The sequence below is a fragment of the Etheostoma spectabile genome, chromosome 18 (genome assembly GCF_008692095.1).
Source record: "Etheostoma spectabile isolate EspeVRDwgs_2016 chromosome 18, UIUC_Espe_1.0, whole genome shotgun sequence".
In the NCBI taxonomy this organism is placed as follows: Eukaryota; Metazoa; Chordata; class Actinopteri; order Perciformes; family Percidae; genus Etheostoma; species Etheostoma spectabile.
Genome location: NC_045750.1, coordinates 12,887,040 through 12,904,774, shown reverse-complemented (window position 1 = coordinate 12,904,774; position 17,735 = coordinate 12,887,040). Strand labels below are relative to the sequence as shown.

Sequence of the window (17,735 nt, the reverse complement as noted above, 5' to 3'; positions counted from 1 at the left end):
TTCAGCTTCTGATCAATAAACATTGATTAGCACCACTATTGAGCAGGCGCATTCCTACAAAGCTCGAGACAGTACATTTATTTATTTATTTTCATCTCACCTGTCTAATGTAGAGTTTTCATGAGAGCGTAGCTTATCGATCACAGGTTGGATCCCCAACATGAGGAACTCATATCGTAGGTGGATACGGAATTCCAAACTTGTCTGTATTTGGAATAAAATCATAAATAAGCAGAGAAAATGACGCAAACAATATTTTAAAGAGTCTCTTGAGTGAGTGGTCAAGGGACATGATGACATAGTGGCAAAGGAAGCATAAAAGCTGTATATATAATTCACCTCTCCAGCGCCTTGACTCAGAACAGCGTTTATAAAGGACATGATTGCTGTTTTCAGGTTGACCTCATCTCTGTATCGCCCTGTACTCCGGTCAAGATCGTTTATAAGCGTCTGCGGGATGACAGGTAATTACAGGTGTTGGTTTCCTCACAACGTTGCTTTTAAATTACTTTATCCATCTACAACAGAACTGTGCACACAACTTGCTCCCACCGACCTGAAATCGCGTTCTCTCACAAGCAAAGCGTTGGTAGTGCAGCATGGCCTCCAGGATTTTTTTGTGTCCACCGGGCACCAGACACACGGCGCCCATTATCTCTAACACCGCCACCTTAGTCTTAATGTTCTCTGTGGCCAGGCTCTGAGCGATGATGTTGATGCTCTCGGAGTGAGAGAGGACGTGGGCGCGGCCCTGCGAGTTGTTCATTAGAGCTTTGATGCAGCCAATCAGAGACGTGTGGATTTGCGACTCTGTGGTCTCATAGTCCATGGTCTTCAGGAAGTTTAGGATGCACGTCAGGCCGTCCAAGTCAATAAAACGGGTCACGAACCTGAGAGGAGAGAAGGAACAAAGATATCATCTTAGGTCAGTAAGAACTTGATTGCAGCACTTTTATTCAAAATATAATTACAATGCACAAATGTACCTGAGTAAAGCTGTAGTATCACATTCCAAATACCTAAACGTGTGTCCACTCTCTATTACCTCATTCTATACCTGAATTACTTTTAGTCAATGTAATAAATAACTCATAGCATCTTCTTTTAAAGTGCAGTGAAAAGCTCAGGTTCCCGAAATGGAAAGGCTTTAATGCACATTCACGTCAATGAAAAAAATCTTCAACCAACACTGCACACCACAACACAACACTGCATTTAAGCATCCATTTACATATTGCTGTGAGGAACTAAAAAAAGACAAGGTGAGAGGAGGTTAAATAAAAGGAGACGCAATGATGGATGACATAAAGGACAAGGAGGAGACAGGAAAGAGTCAGAAGACGAAGGCATTTGTCCACCTCATAGGTTGTGTCCTTAAAGCAGTCTTCAAGCTCTCGATGGTTTTGTTCCTCTCTTCCTCATCTTCTTTCTCCAGAGCAAGGAGCGTTGTTCTCTGTTGGAAGAAATATAAAACATCATGAAAATGAGTCTGAAGGATAATTCACTGCCATAGTAAAGCTATCCTTGATTTCCAGAGATATACAGGTCACACAGAAAATTTATTCTTAGAGAATTTAAAAGAAAGAATCACAGATCTGTCTGTGGGGTCTTGGACCCTTAAATCCGATCAGGAAACCTCAGGAAGAGCAACAGAGGACAGCTCCTTCTCCCAGGACTATTTTCATATGCAAAAAAATAAATGCAGTTCATGTTATTACTTACAGCTGCCATTGAATTGATCTGATCAATGTAGTATTCGGGCCAACTAGTTGCACTTTTATTTTCTTCTTGTTCCTGAAAAAAAAGAGAGTCATAGAGAATGAATGAGGATGTGCAGTGATCCACTTAGGAATTGATTTTAATGATGAGGAACAAAAGAACATGAGATAAGTTAATCAAAATAAGTTTGTTTATTAATAGTAACTCGGAGCAATTGGTATTTAAAGATGTTACATGAAAACGTGGTCTAGAAGGAAAAGTTATTTGGTTCATGTCACATGCTTGAACCATTTAGAACTGGCTTTGAAAGACATGAAACATATACAAACAACAACAAGCACATGGGGAACAGAAGGTCCGGGGGAAAATAGCCAAAAGCCAAAGAATGGAGCCGGAACTTAAAGTAGGGCGACACAAATATCCAGCCCATTTTATCATCAGGGGGTTCACTGAGTTTCAGGAGCTGGTGAGAAGTGCAGAAAAGAGAGCGCAGCTGCTTGAGAAAATCTTGAGATTAGGAAATGAATGTTAAAACTGGATTAAGGACATGGCTTGATTTATGCTGGGATTAATCTCCTGACAGGCACGTTTGTATTACAAGTGGAAATAATTCAATAACTGCGAGACATTTCTTTGATGACTTAATTTTTAACTTAAGGGAAAAACACTGAGGAGAAAATGAGTTGACCATGAACTTGGCTTGTACATAAAAGGGCCCCAGGCTTTCATTTGAACTCTTGCTCCATTAAGCGCAAGCGAGCTGTGACCATCAGAAACTAATTGGGCATCAGTTAATAAAGCGGCCTGCAGAGACTTGGCTGCTCTGGCAGAAACTGCAAGCCTTGGCTGGTCTGCAGGGTTCGTGCAGAGACAGGGAAGGTCTGATCCTGCTGTTCCACTCAGGTCCGGTGCCAGCTAGACCAGGCAGGCGCTGGAAGAAGTTCAGTCCATGAGTGGATTGGACGCAGTGGTACCACTTCCTTTTGCATCTTGAAGTTTATTTAGGGCCATGATGAAAGAGAAAAGTGCGGTGTATATTTATTTTTTTCACATTTGAGAAAGTAAAGCTCAAAGGCACATTATTAAACAGGAATCAACCTCAGTTATTTAGAGTCTGCTTTAAAGAGAAGTTAAGTTACAGCTCTGTCCTCTCACAAATGAAGGGGTGGGGGGAATTTCAGGCCTAACGGCAAAATCTCTGCTAACGACCAGATCAGTAAATCTGTGTGTTGGCAGATGATGTAGCCTGGAAGAAAACTGTCAAGAAGGAGGAAGAAGATTGATTCTGTGCAGCATGATTTCATCGGCTCAGGTGCCTGGCCAAACCAAACAGCTAAAGCTTTGCTGCTTTGACTGACTTATCTTCTCCTGGCCCGGCCCGACTTCTGAAGCAAAAAAAACATGGGCGAAAAAGAGCACCCTTACCGCTCACAGGCTCAGAGCGCCATGGTAATGACCCCACCTTCCTCCTTATCATCCCCCCTGCCAGACACACAAAAGTTGCACCTATGGAAGTGAAGCCTTCCTGTTTGCCTTGGCTGCTTCCTTTGCCTCTTTTTGCGCGTGCACACACACACACACACACACACACACACACACACACACACACACACACACACACACACACACACACACACACACACACACACACACACACACTTCCTCTTTGAGCTCAGATGAGTTTGTATCTGTCTGGGTCGGGGCCAGAGCCTGCTGCCGAGTCAGCAATATTGAGTTCTTTCTGTCACTCCTTCCTCCCCCTATTCTGCAGGTCGATGCTGCACATAAAGATGTGTTTCAACCTTCACACAAACTCTGAAACAACCCTGCATGAGCTCTAAAAAGCTGAACAAAAGGCAGAGCAACAACATGTGGGGGTTATTTTCAAAACGCCTTATGAGGCTACTACTTTGGGCCCCTCGACAACTCCTAATGAGGCCACTAATTGGGACACAGTAGAAACGGGAGCATACACTGTCCTGTTTCCATTTCCATTACCCTCTCTCGCCTTGTTACTGCTGGCCACTGAACGCTGTGTACAGACAAAGTCGTGAGTGTATCAATACTTAAAGCTGAGTTTACCGTCAGAAAGGACTAATTTATCGTGATGTAGCCTCTTCGGCCTTTTATCATATTTATTGACTCAAAAATCTGCATTTAAATTAGTTGTCGACCTAAAAACACATTATTGGCACATGGACCTATAACGGTACAGTTTAACATTTTGGGAAATATCATTACTTGCTTTTATCCTGAGAGTTAGAAAAGGGCATCAACTATCCATCCATCATACTAAATTCCAGCAATCCTCACCTCCAGTTTGTAACCGGATGTAGGAAAAGCATGCCCTGTCTCTATATTAGTCAGGACAGGATATCCTACACACTCATACCTACATGGTATGGCCTTAAGAAAAACACTGCTGTAAAAAAAAAAGCGAGGGCACTGGTGGCTGGAAAGCTCAGCTTGAGTTGATCTAAACTAGTCCAGACATCTGTGTTTTATTTAATTAATATACAGGGAAAGGAAGAACAGCTGACTGTCCTTTTATCAAGAAGAAAAGACATAATGAAATATGACACTGTCACAGAGTGGTAGAGTATGTTGTGGCTACACAAATGCTTTGATGGGACAGGTGTATTATCTAAAAGGAGTATCGGCATGATTAAAAAATCCTCCCTTTAAATCAGGGGTGACAATCGAACAATGAGAATAAGGACCGTATAGTCTGGGAGACACTAAACTCTTTGGAGTCACTAGAAACATCTTTTGCATTCAGTCTTGCAATATATTTCAGTACTTTATAATTCCGGACACTGCTTTCTTTGTAAGAAGATAATCCGGTGGAACAAGCTAGATTTTGCATTTGTTTTTACTCCCTCTACACATCACTATTTTTATATGCAACTTATGCAACATCCACTTAGATGAGTTATTCATGGTGGAGCAGTACAGTATTACTCTTATTATATGGTGATGAGGAAATTAACTGTAATTGAAGAGATACATAACAGACTGGGGAATAAAGTCATTACAAAGTATTCTTGGTAGTACTGGAGTGGGGCGTTTGAAATGTTTGGGTATTTCTCTGCGTATTATATGTTTAATAATAGCATGTCCTCTATTACAGTACATTATAGGCAGTTTAGTTTGACAGTTTGCTACTAAATGTGTGCATATTCATCTTATAGGCAGGTGTATACACCTGAAAATAAAGATGAAAACCGGCGATCCGCAGATACACTGTGCAGACAACACGCTCATGGCTGGTGTGAGCAGAGGAATACAGCAATACAAGGTTTTGTGGTCTGTGTTTTTAGACAACTCACAGCTTCAGTCATCAACAAATCAATGAGGGAGGCGATTACACAAACTTGGCAGGATATCTGCAGATATTGTTCAGCAGAGGCAGCCAGTCGGCAGCAAGCTTGTGGAGGCTGATATTTGACATGATGCACAGTGAGAGTCTTTACCTTCTTTTTGCTGCAGTAGATTTGCCATTTCTTCTCTGCAGGCAGAGCGAACATGGCTTCCCTGTGTTTCTCTGAAAGGTCGAGCTCGTCCTGCAAAGTGGTGATAAAAAAAGCAGAAAAGGTTAAAGAAAGTTGCAGAGGAGGTGAGAGGAAGAACTTTTAAATGGAGAAGATAATATTCAATGATTAGAAAGAGAGCATCTAACACACAGCTTCCAGAGTACCATGGAGCAGAAGACAGACAAGCTATCAAAACAGCATGTTGCATATTTTGAAATATCCACATAAATCAATTCTGTTTTCCCCAAAACAAAAACATGTCCCAGAAGTAGTTGCTCTCAGATAAAGATCAGTTTGTGCTAAATCTCTTCACGAACAGTTAAGATAGATCACATTCAATATGACTCTAAATTAAGTCACTTGTATTTCAATGTGTGAGTAATGGGGGGGAAATAAGGTGTGGTCTGACTGCTCGACATGTGGTAACAAACATCTGGAGACAACATGCGTCATAGTGTATAATCTAAGATATTTCACAGATGCACACAAAGGGTGCTGCTGGGAAGACGAAATACTAGAGAGCATTTGAACACACTGAGATTGTCTAAAATGCAATTGAAACAAATCAGCAAGTTTTAATTTGAGCATAAAATAGAAATTTTACTTGGGGTTTGGATATCAGCCTTTTACATCACAGCATAGGGACACAGTTAATAGTAAATTGTGCTAAAAGTTATCTGTTTTCAGTGCTGTTTCATGTGAGAATCCACATTAGTCAAGTCTTAAAGGAATTCTGCTTTAATGAGCTTTATGTGAAAAAAGGGATAAAAGTCATGAGAGGGTTTTAAACATATTAGTTCCAGGAGAGAATATAGTAGATAGTGTGAACACCACCCAGGTTTATTCTTTTTTAGTTGCAATTGAAGCAACACACGGAGATTAACTTAATGTGGCTTACCCATAGGGTTTACCCAACAGATTGATTGCTAAATGTTTTATTGCGACTACTCTTCATGGGAATTGTCTTTGGGATGTTCTTTACTAACGCCATCGAACCCTGGTAATCAATATGTGCAGTGATCAAATGTCCTAAAAGGGTTGTGTGGCCTATTGATTGATCTAATGAACAGTGTTGAAAGTAACTAGTTACATGTACCAGCGTTACGTAATTCTATTACAAATAAAAGGTAACTGTACTGCGTTACAGTAACTGGGAAACTATTAAATCACAGTTAACTACGAAAATGTTCAGGATTACACTGGGGGTTGCGTCTGAATATTTTCTGTAAAAAGCAAGGCTATATGTGAATAACATTAATTTTGTTGCTCCGCATATTTTTGATGTGCACAATGTCTTCTTTTGTCATTTCCAGCCATAGCCGTTTAGTAAAGTTTGATGCTATACTGATGCTTTTGATTGGTTGGAATTTGCAGCCCCGCCCGTCTGACAGTTAAATTGCCTCTTAAGCTGTCTGGGAGTTGCCACTATGGCTACGGAGAAAAATGCCCCCCAGTGCTGGAAATATAAAAAAAACATACAATTCATACAAAAATATGAGAAGGGATCAAAGATAACTGTGCAATGCAAAGACTGTTTTTCTGCGGTCAAAAAGCTATCAACGTCTAAAACGTCAATGTCTAACCTCAGGAAACATCTGCAGGTAGGCTTATGTAAGTTAAGTTAGCTTACACTAACTGCAAGCAGTCATTTTAAATAAAGTAGAGAAGACATGCCTACTTTTTGTGTGACACACCAAGCTTCTAATGTGTACTGATGACATATTTTAGCATCATATTTTGCTTGGAGCATATCCAAAATGATTAAATCTGTGACTTCAGAATGATATCATATTAAAAAGAGGTGCTGAAATCTGACTTTGTGCTGGCTGTTCTTCTTAAATTATTATAATCTTAATTCATGTGATGAAGGATTTTAAAAGCAGTTTGACAGTAGTCAGTGTGGAACATTGCTGTAAGGTTATCGCTGCCAGGTTTAAACATTTGAAAATGGTTAACAGTTGAAAAAAACGTTCATCAGAAATTTAGAAAAGTAATCAAAAAGTATTACAATGTAATAAGTTACATTACTTTGGTAAAGTAATTGAAATAGTTACACTACTATTACATTTTAAATAGGGTAACGTCTAATTTCAAAAGTAACCTTCCCCAACAGTGCCAGTAAATAAGGTACACATACTAGTAAGCAGTGAATGGGAAAAAGGCAACTATTTTATAGCGGCTATGCGTTTCACGCTGCAACATATTGCCGTTAATGTTTTGTTTGAGTGAGAGTGGCTTTATCTCTCTGGAGGAGATGGGAAAAAGAAGTTTTACCTTGACTTACAGGTTTTTGGAAAACTTTTCGCAATGAATCTCAAGTTCAAATGTCAGGTTTAATTGATCGTAACAGAGCAGATGCCCCGACCTATTTCACAACGTGAGTCTTATTTCCAGCAAGCCCGTTCAGATTATACACACACAGGGTGGCTAATACTGGGCAAAAACAAAAGCGCGTGGCTGATTTCTTTGGTAAACAGAGCAACTGAAAGCCTCCTTGTCGTCACACTCAACTTGCTCAATTATGTCTTCATAAAGGGTGGGAGAAAAAAACAAGCAATTAGCAGATGGAGGAGGTTGAGAAATTAGGAGTTCCTGAATGAGGTCTATTGATGTTCAGAAATGGAATGCTTAGATTACTGTGGCAACCACAGGAGAGGAAAATGGGACAGGAGAGAGAGGGGAGCACGACAAATCAGAAGTGACAATAAGACAGAGGAAGAATAGCAGCCTGGCCCCATTACTCACAAAATAGTGTAAACTGGAAGGAAATGGCAGTTTGTTTGGGAATGTCTCAAAATGTAACAGACAGTAAACAATGAGGTAAAATTATATTTTAAAGACATCTTCATCTGTTTAAAAAAATGCTGAAGTGTATGTTATGCTATATGCTAAACATGCATTGTATAAACACAACTATTTGAATTGTCATGGCTCTCTTTCGTCTCCATTTAAATCGTAATCTAAACTTTTAAAAAAAAAAGACCCACAAATCTCAAGGCTTAATAATTTTCCAGCTGGGCACTGTAGTTTTTGGCAAACATTACCCAAAACAGTAGTAGTGCATTTGTTGGGGACTATTTTCAGCCATGGATTAAACATTTGATACACTAGTGAGTATTCACAGCAGCACAATGGTATATGTTGGATTATTAAAAAATAAAGTACAGCAGTCATGATTATGGTAATAAAAAACAAGTCACCCAGTACAAAGTTGGGGATCATGTATGTGTTTTTAAAAGGACAATAATGGAGGTCTAAGGCCCTGGGGAAAACGCAGTCTTCATGCAAAAATGATTTGCTGACATTAAGTATATATAATGTAATACTAAAAGTAAAATATAGAATAACAACAGTTTTATCATTTGAATCCAAAATCTAAATGTATTTACTAAAACATGAATGAAATGCTTATTTGAAGTCTTAAAATTCCTCTGGTTTGAATTTCCTAAACGAAAAAAAAAAGCAGAATAAAGCCTTACCACCAGCTCGGAGAACATGCCATCCAGCTCATCATATCCTGGCATTGGCAGAGCCGGCTCCATGGCCTGCAGGGCAAAGTCCTCCCTGAGCCTGTAGGTGATCTCTGGGTGATCGCTGCTGTTAAAACAGCAGAAGATGAAGGAGAGGCCACCACGGCTGCCGCCGCCGCCACGTTTCCGAGGAGCCATGGCTGTCCGATACGTCCGGCTGGTCAGGTAGGGAGGGTGGGAGGCTCCTTCAGGGCCTCTTTACAGCCTCCTCCACCTTCAGAGTCCGGCCTGTCAGAGAGTACTGTGGACGAGGAGAAGGAGAACTTAAGTTTGTGCCTTTCAAACTGGTTTTCTCAGAGTCAGAATGAACAATAGAAGATAACACGGTCCACAAGAACCAAGAAATGCACATTTTAATAAATACAAAGATTAATACTGTTTGCTCCCTTGGATGGAATCCAAAGCCCCACAACAACACTCTAAGGACAAACAGGCTTGGACAAGTTGACATTAGTTGAACTGTTTCTTATTAGCAGCTGGACGACACTACATCTATGAAGGCTCTGAGTTTTCCACAGTAACTAAATTTCCCTCTGTCCCTGGTAATGGTTAAATTTGCACTGTGTCAATGAGGGCAAACACTGAAAGATTTCATTATATCGTTTAAACAATAGAGTCCCGTCAGAGTGTGATGTTTGAAATGGAGACCATAATTTGCCAGGATTAGTGTATTCAGCTCTTTTCATCTCCCCTTCCTTCCTATTCAGCATCAGATTTCCTCTAAAGACCTAAAGAGGAATGATTAGAGTGGGAGTGTTTACAATGACCATGGTTAGAGGTGTGTGAGGCCTTTTGTGGACATTGTGGGCAAAGAGCAAAAACAGGCTTTATCGTCGACCCTGAGACGAGTCATAAGGTGTTATGTTGGACTGCATGTTGTTCAAATGACAGGTGAGATTTACAACATGTGGAGTCGACGTCGGAATCAAACATACACTGCCTCAATCATCCTGATAACCATCAACAACAGACTTTCCCTTCCTGGCTCTCTGACTTTGTAGGCATGATTGCACACTTGGTTTGGTCTCCGGCAGCTGCATTTTCACCAGTAACGTAGGAAACGTATGAAATCCTGTTGGACCACTGCCCCATCTGCCTTGCCTCTATATTGCAGATAAAAATAGGCTATAAAGATCAGCTGCCATAGATGAACAGCATTGATGAGGAGGGTTGAGCACATTACAGAATGTTCTGTGCCACAAGACGATTTAATTTTCCCAAAAACATCTTAAGGGTATAGGGATTTGGTGATAATTAGCAAATGTTTTCATGCTAACACATCTTGAACTAAGATGGTGAGCACTGGAAAAATTATACCTACTAAACATCTGTCACCGAGAGCATGTTGCCATGCTAGCTTTATGATTTAGCTCAAACTACCTCTGTGGTAAAGTACAGCCTCACAGGGCAAGACTCTTGTTTAACAACTCTTTGTTACAGCCCTTATGTCTTCTCTTCGGAGGGTATTCTAACCCAGGATCAGATTAACTGTACATGGAGCCTTAGGTTCTCTGGTTACAGCTATTAAGAGTGACAGCTTACTCTGTTGCTAAAGTTAAAAACTGAATCTTGAGACAAGACAGACCTTGAGTCTCACTACTGAAAATATATACAAGTTTGATTTGTAACAAACCGCTAATTCACACAAACACAGAGTAAGAGTGGAGACAGCTGCAGCGTGTGCTCTCAGACCTGCTGGCTCAACTCCAAGCAGGAATAATGGAATAAAGTGCACAAGACCTCTCCGCTGTCTGGCAAATAAAAGACGTGTTGACCAGACATCCATGAGGACACCGCCATCGGCATGTCACAAAAACAGCTTCACAGTCTTCCTCACTGCTGTGCCAAGCGGTGTGATGCCAAGTATCATAACCACAGAGGCCGTGCTGACCTGCAGGAATTTTTTTTATGTCTTTTCTTGTTGAGTGGCAGCTTGCTGAACATAACCAACTTTATTTGACCCTTCCCTATATTTTCCTAAAAGACAGAGGTTTTGCCCACACAGAATGCATCATATGCAGTTTGCAGTCCAAATTTAACCTGGTCGGGTCACGTACTGTAAAGGAAGATTGCGATCACCATGCCCAGTGGGCTGAGGCGACAGAGGACAGCTAAAGTTATCGCTTTCAAAGAGGAAAGTGAGGACATTTCCTGTGGCAACTTTGTGTAAGTATTCAATAAAAAGACCATTCTGTTGTCTACAGAAATAAAGCGTGATGTCATCACTGTCCCACTTTAGTCACTTTTTTGGTTCATCTGCTATCCAGCAGCTGTACTTTTCAAATTTGGAACAGCAGCTAAAGCTGTTGGAGACATTTTTCCAACAACCAGAAAATCTGTCGTATTATGGTTTATTTTTCACCCTTAAATGTGTTCTGATCTTTTTTTGTTAAATGTCTCATTCCTATGCTAATGCCAACAGAATAAAAAAAGCAAAACACAACGATAAGATACCATGTAACAATTTCACATTTTGTTTTAAGGAAAACTGTCTTGATATTGATTTGTTGCAATGACCACTTCATCAGACACAGGGCATTAGTCCAAATTATCACTTGTGTCTCTTGGTGGCCAACAAACTAGCAGGCCTAATTATTGTGCAAAAACAGCCAACTGTATTTCATAACTAGAAAATTTACTTTTTCTGATAATATTCCATATATATATATATTGTATGCACCTGTATATAAAAAGCTTATAGTGTACTACACAGACAAGGTGCCTGAAGCCAACACACGTGGGATAAAGTACACAGTGGCTCGCCCTTACTAACACACTGAATAGTGTATTTATTTTGACACATCCTTGACTTTTCCAAATAGACTACCAGAGGCCTCAGCAGCAGCTGCTTGGCTTCACGGTCACCATCTATTCTAGCATGAAGGGAAGAAGCAACTCAAAGCTCTCTTTGACCATATTAGTCTACAAAACTGCCAAATTTCCATTAGCTAAAGCGAGCTGTAAACTTTGTATAAACTTGTGCGCCAGAGTAGGACAGCGCTGGCCAACATCCAGCAGCAGGAACCTGTGAATGTGCCACGGTTCGGCCATGTGGGGAGGGTACAAAGCGGCAGAACACAAAGAGGGGCAGTGTTTAAGGTTTAAACATGCCGTTTGTGAAACTGGCAAGAGTTTGTGAGTTTGTGCTGTAATTGTTAACCTGTGAGACCTGAGTGCTCTGACATTAGCCCCCAGTTGTTGTGTCAGACGGTCAAGGTTCCCAACATAACAGAGGCCTGTTAGAACAAGAGAACATTCCTGTCATAGCCAGGTGAGCTTTGTGACCCTGAACAACACCCACACAACAACACCTTCAACTGTCACCTGCTCTAAGAAGAAACTTCACTTCAAATCCCAAAACAAGCTTGTAACTCACCCAGTCAAACTGACCCGTAGCTGTCCAAGCAGTAAAAGTTAGTGGAGTTTATTTCCAGGAATTATCCTTGTAGTAGGCATGTTTGAAATGTAAACAGTTTGCAAGAAGATGATAATGCCATGGAACAGCTGTACTTTCCATAGAACCAAGAAGAATGCTGTTTATACTGACATAAATTGACTCTTGGACTGTGCTGGACAAACATGACTTTTTGTAGGCTCCTGTTTACAGCACAAAGCATATTCTTTTGTACTAGTTCATTCATACACATCCAATAATTAAACCTGCCCACCCAAATCCACACAAACACTTTCTTTATCTGTAGGACATTTCTATCCTTGGATAGCCTTATTGTTTTCGTGACCATGTGGTTTGGCGGCTGACCTGGCGTGAGTCCAGACTGTAAAAAGAATCCCAGTGTTTGTGAATGTGAGCCCATGTATTGTGCCCGCAAAAAGCCTCTCCGCTAAACCTGCAGAAGTGTCAGGTCCGGCGGAGAAAAGGCAGAAGCAGAGAAGAGCATCTTAAGTTAAACACAGAAAAACGCTCACGTTACTCAACATGTGCGAAGAGGAATGAAGAACATTCTAAGATGATCTGACACTATTCATACTACTTCATTTTTTTTCTTTTCTCTGTTCCGTCTCCTCCGTTTCAACCTCCTCCACTTTTCAAGCTTACTTAAACAATATTTATATTGTTTTCTCAATGGCATCAACATTGATGGTGAACTGTGTAGTGAAAATAAGGTGTGTATGATTTCTCTGGTCCTGTTTTGGATTGCTCGTACAAAAGCCACTCTAACAGTGCCACAGCACCGTCACAGTGGCCCTCCTGTGTTAATTTGTGGTGTTGGTCTCCAAAGCCTTAGAAATAAATAATAATCACTTAATCAGTACTTTGTTATAATGAAAACTAAGTAGTGATTCCTTCCAAACATGAAGGAAAGTTAAAGTGTGCAATCAAAATACTAGAAATCTGTTTCTTTACCAAACCTGAATAAAAATATGCAATCTAATATTCATTATGTAGTAAGTCATAAAACAACTGGTGTCGTGAATAGGTGGCTTTGTGTATAATCCAAAAATGCCGACAGGTTAACTTAAAGCTGATGCTAATAAGCCCAAATGTGTCTCACTTGGAGCAGGAATCCAACCTTGGAGAGAGAACACAGTGGACAGTTGTGTATTGAAAGCAGATGTGTGAAATACCTTCTTCGGCACCAGCTGGCATCTATCAGCAGTTTCTGGCAATGAGATGAACTTTTAATTTTTGATACTACAGCTGCTATGGCTGTCTGAATCATCAGCGGCACTAATGTTGGTTGGGACAGGACACACCAGAACAAATCTACCATGTTTCTTTCTGAGCAAAGTAGCTCTACAGCTAAAGGTAACGAAGGAAACCTTGAATAAGAATGGGAGTATTAGAGCTGTAATGGAAATCAATACAAGGCAGCAGGGTTGCTTCACCTTGAGGTGATTAGATGCATCTCTTTTCAAATCACCTCAAGGTGAAGCAACATTACACAATACATCTCGCTTTGGCTCAAGCGCTAATTATTAAAAAAAAAAAATCTACCTTTTTAAAAAGTCCTTGAGTGAGACTAAGACTCCCTCCCTGCTCCAGGGACATTGTTCTGACCCTGACCTCTGATCTCCCTGTGCAGACAATAATGAAAAATACATTTGTGACGGATAATGGAATGACTAAGTGTCATGTTACTCTTAATATCATCCTTACAACATGCCATTCCTCTAACGCAGACAGCACACATTCATTTATGCTTTTATTCATTTGTTCGACAAAACAGCTACACAAAAAAAAAAAAAAATGCCATGTGTTTTTCCAGGATTGGCTGTAATGACAAAAAATGAATATATGTAAACGCTGTTAACTGACTGCTTGTGTTCTGCAGAGTATAGCTGCAGCTGTGTTATAGGCGAACCACAAAGGCATTTGGTGCACAGAAGTTTAATCTTCTTTTCTGATCTAGGATTTGGGATGGATCAGACTTGCAATTTAATGATCATCTCACCGCAGGATTTTCAATGCAAAGCAGCTCGACGTGGTAGGGAATGCCATCTCAACACTATTCTGCTACGTTGCAATACAGTGCTTCTCACGCTGGCAAAATAAAAGCATACTTTTATTAAAAAAGAGCCACTGGAGAGACAGTTCATGGTTTGAGGATTACAATGAGCTTCACTCATGGAGGTTTATGGACTTTTGGAAACCCCCATGACTGTTGTGCACTACATTTGGTCATTTATTTTGGATCAATTTGGACAGCTGCAAACAAAAGGCTCAGGAGTCACACAGTGAAGGCTGGTGGTAATCCATTCAGCCTGGAGCTGCCCTGCTGAAAATCTATCAGCAAAAGTGTTTGAACACAGAGCGACTGCTTAACCTGTGAAACTGAAAACGGTGTTGACTCATCCACAAAATGCTCAATAGTAACAACAGTCTTACAATTAATAAAACAATCTCCATCTCTCAGAGCAGCTTTAGAACATGAACTGCTAAGCTTTTCGCATAAAGCCAAGATTAGTTACTGCTAACTAATAGTAAACTGACTAATGTTATTTCTGAAAACCAGCAGCTACTTGGCAATTATTTTTAGCTTGTACATGATGCATCATAATGTTTAACATTTTCTCTGGTTTAGCTGTGGTACAAATGGCACAGTGGAGCCCAACTGTCTTGCACAGCTGGATAGCATACATAACCCTCGTCCTGCCAATTACTTAATGGTGCCCCAAGTGCACAATGAGTAAACACACACAGACCTTGACACATATCAGAAAATAAATGGGCCATGATGGAAATGCTGACTGGCAGGTTAAGAGGAGATTAAAATCAATTAGTGAGACAACACAGAACCGCCAAAACTGTATTAAGTGTGAAAGCGGAAGTGTTACAGCAGAAGAGCTGTTCAAGCTCCAATGGCTGTGTGCTCATGTGCATTAATGTTACAGGATTGTTTGTCTAGATATGACAACGGCATTGCCTCTGGAGCATTAATGTCACATGGCTGAGGGAGTAGTGCTGTAGTGGCTCTCAGATTACAGGATTAACAAACAGAGAGAGCACAGGGAACAGATAACAGCACAAAGACAGACAAAGAAGGCATTTCTTCCACCAACTGAGACATTTTTTACACCAAATGTCTCTTGTCTATTGGCTGCGGGTACAAAAGGTTCAAGCTTGTTGGACTTTGAAGTACCGACAGTAGATTGTGACAAAGTTGCTGTATGCTGTGTCAGTTGTGCAAAACATGTACTGTATATGCTGGAATGTAAGATGAGTTCTTTGGTGAGATGGTTTTTCCAGTTTTTATGATAACATATACATTGATATATGTCTTGATTTGGAACAGGGCCCTACCGCAGTGTTTCTATTGCATGTTTGCTGCTAAGAGAATATTATTATTGGCTGTGGAATTTAAAAAAACAATAAGCCAAAAAACCTGAAATGAGAACTACCTAAACTTAATTAGTTACTTAGTTCTAGTAAAGAACCAACTAAAAGCTGATTAATCATTTAAGTAATTTATTAAGAAAAAAGTCACACCTTCTGCAGATTTTGTCTTGTTTGTATAATTTTAAATTGAATACCTTTGGGTTTCAAACGTGTTGGTGACACTCACACATGTAAACTCTCTCTGTGTACTGTGGTAGGGCAGTATCTCAACTGTTGTATTCAACATAACATGTAATGGTACACCAAATAGCTGAGTACTATTGGGTATTGTTACCAACAAACTAACAATGCAGTACCTGTTAGAGAGAAAGCAGGGAACTCTGTTAGCCATGCCACATAGAGGTAAGCTAATTGTTTTCCACATCCTTCCTCATTAAACACTTGTGGTTTTCACAAGTTTCACAAGTTTGTTGTATTTTTTTCTGTCCTTTATTTTCTTTTCTGTATATGTCATGTAGTGCTTTACTATTGTCTTATTAAATGTTGTTTTGGACCCCAGGAAGGCTAGCTGGTCGTCTAGGGACAATTATTAAAAAACATTTAATTTGGATCAAAATGATCCAGATTTGGAAATCCCATTTTTTCCTATTCAGGATCAGGTTATCCGTCTTACTTTTCTGCCGGTTTTTCAAAGCAACATTGGACTGGATCACCCTGATCCAGATACACAGTTTTCAAGATTACTAAATCCTGATTAGCAGTGCTGTGAATGGGACAACATATCCCAATGTGGGCTACCAGCCTGTCACGTAAGGAACAGGTAGAAGAGCCAGCAGGGGTCCCTGTAAGTGTTTCTTATTTTGAGACAAAACACAAAAATAACATAAACATCCACTTCCATTCATACTTTCTTTTATGACCCCTCATCTGAAATACAACAAATAAAAAACAAATACACATTAACAAATACTTTGTGAATATTTTGAAAACATCTTTAGAAAAAAAGAAAAGGCTAAAAGTTCAATAGTTAACAAAATGAAGAATGTTCAGGGTTCTTCTTCGTCTGAGGAGGAGAGACCAGAAATTATTTTTGACAGGCTGATGATTGTTTCTTGGTGTTTCTTTGAAATTAATATACGGTGATGAATAACAGAAAAATTGAATATATTATTTTTGTTTGTTATTTAAATCTGTTGGGGGGATTGTTTTATGGGGACAGGAAGTTTTACCACATTTTCTTCCCAGGAATCTTACCTTAAATCTTACCCCCTGTTGGGATCAAGATAATCCTGATTTTTTTGGATTAAAGTTATCCAAATCCTACTGACAAGTTTTGAACAACACAAACTGAAGATTTGATCCAGAATAAAACTAGGATTGGATTCCGTGATCTAATCTGATTTCAGATTCCTTCTTTGTCTTTTGAACAGCCCATTTTCAAGATTTGATTCAATCCGATAACCAAAATCCAATCAGTTTACCTTTGAACAACTGGCCCCTAGGCGTCAGCTAATGGGGATCCTCATAACAAATACAAAAGAGTGGTTTCAGGCAGTCTGTGATGATGACTCAGATTAGTTCAAGACTAGCCCCTGTATCTCTAGCCACGCCTGTTTTCAACAGAGAAGGTTAATCTGGTCAAAAAGGATCCCCAAACAGAAACGGAAGAGAAATGCTGTGCTCTGTGCACCCTGACTAACTTACTGTGTTCATTCCTCAACAGCATTAATTCAGGACCAAAGCAAGGGTTGTGCAAACATAGTGCTGATGAGCAAATATTTCTCAGCTAAATTGTTTTTGTTGCCAGGGAGGGATTCAATCACTGATGAATCTAATGTGTGGTACCCTCTATCTTTTTACAAGTCAATTTACTCTTGTTTTAACGTTAACACTTTCATGAGCGGTGTGTTACAGTAGCACATTCTGCTTAGAATCAGAAACCCTACGTCTGATCTGTAGAGATACTGGATGCTTTAAACAAATCTGTATAGTCTCCCAAATTAATTTGTGAGGATTATTCATCTATTTGCCTATGGGTACAGATTAGATGAAAAAATAATTTAAAAAATTGTTTTTGGGAGAGATTAGACTGAATGTTGTCTGAAACACAATGAACTGTCCCATGCCTTAAAATGTAATTCAGTGCACCCCCCC

General features: G+C 39.9%; 1 protein-coding gene across 4 annotated transcripts in view; it reads right to left on the bottom strand.

Annotated features, from left to right (window-relative positions):
* The window catches only part of daam1b (dishevelled associated activator of morphogenesis 1b), a 49,293-nt gene that overhangs the window by 12,340 nt on the left and 19,218 nt on the right, over positions 1-17,735 (bottom strand). For all 4 annotated transcript variants that reach the window (XM_032543453.1, XM_032543452.1, XM_032543455.1 and 1 more), the window contains exons 2-8: positions 8,732-9,023; positions 5,193-5,282; positions 1,723-1,794; positions 1,359-1,453; positions 557-890; positions 340-450; positions 101-204 (exon numbers count right to left, since the gene is read on the bottom strand). In XM_032543453.1, the coding sequence (XP_032399344.1) occupies positions 101-204; positions 340-450; positions 557-890; positions 1,359-1,453; positions 1,723-1,794; positions 5,193-5,282; positions 8,732-8,920 (995 nt within the window). In that variant the 5' untranslated portion in view covers positions 8,921-9,023. The remainder of the gene's footprint in view (positions 1-100; positions 205-339; positions 451-556; positions 891-1,358; positions 1,454-1,722; positions 1,795-5,192; positions 5,283-8,731; positions 9,024-17,735) is intronic.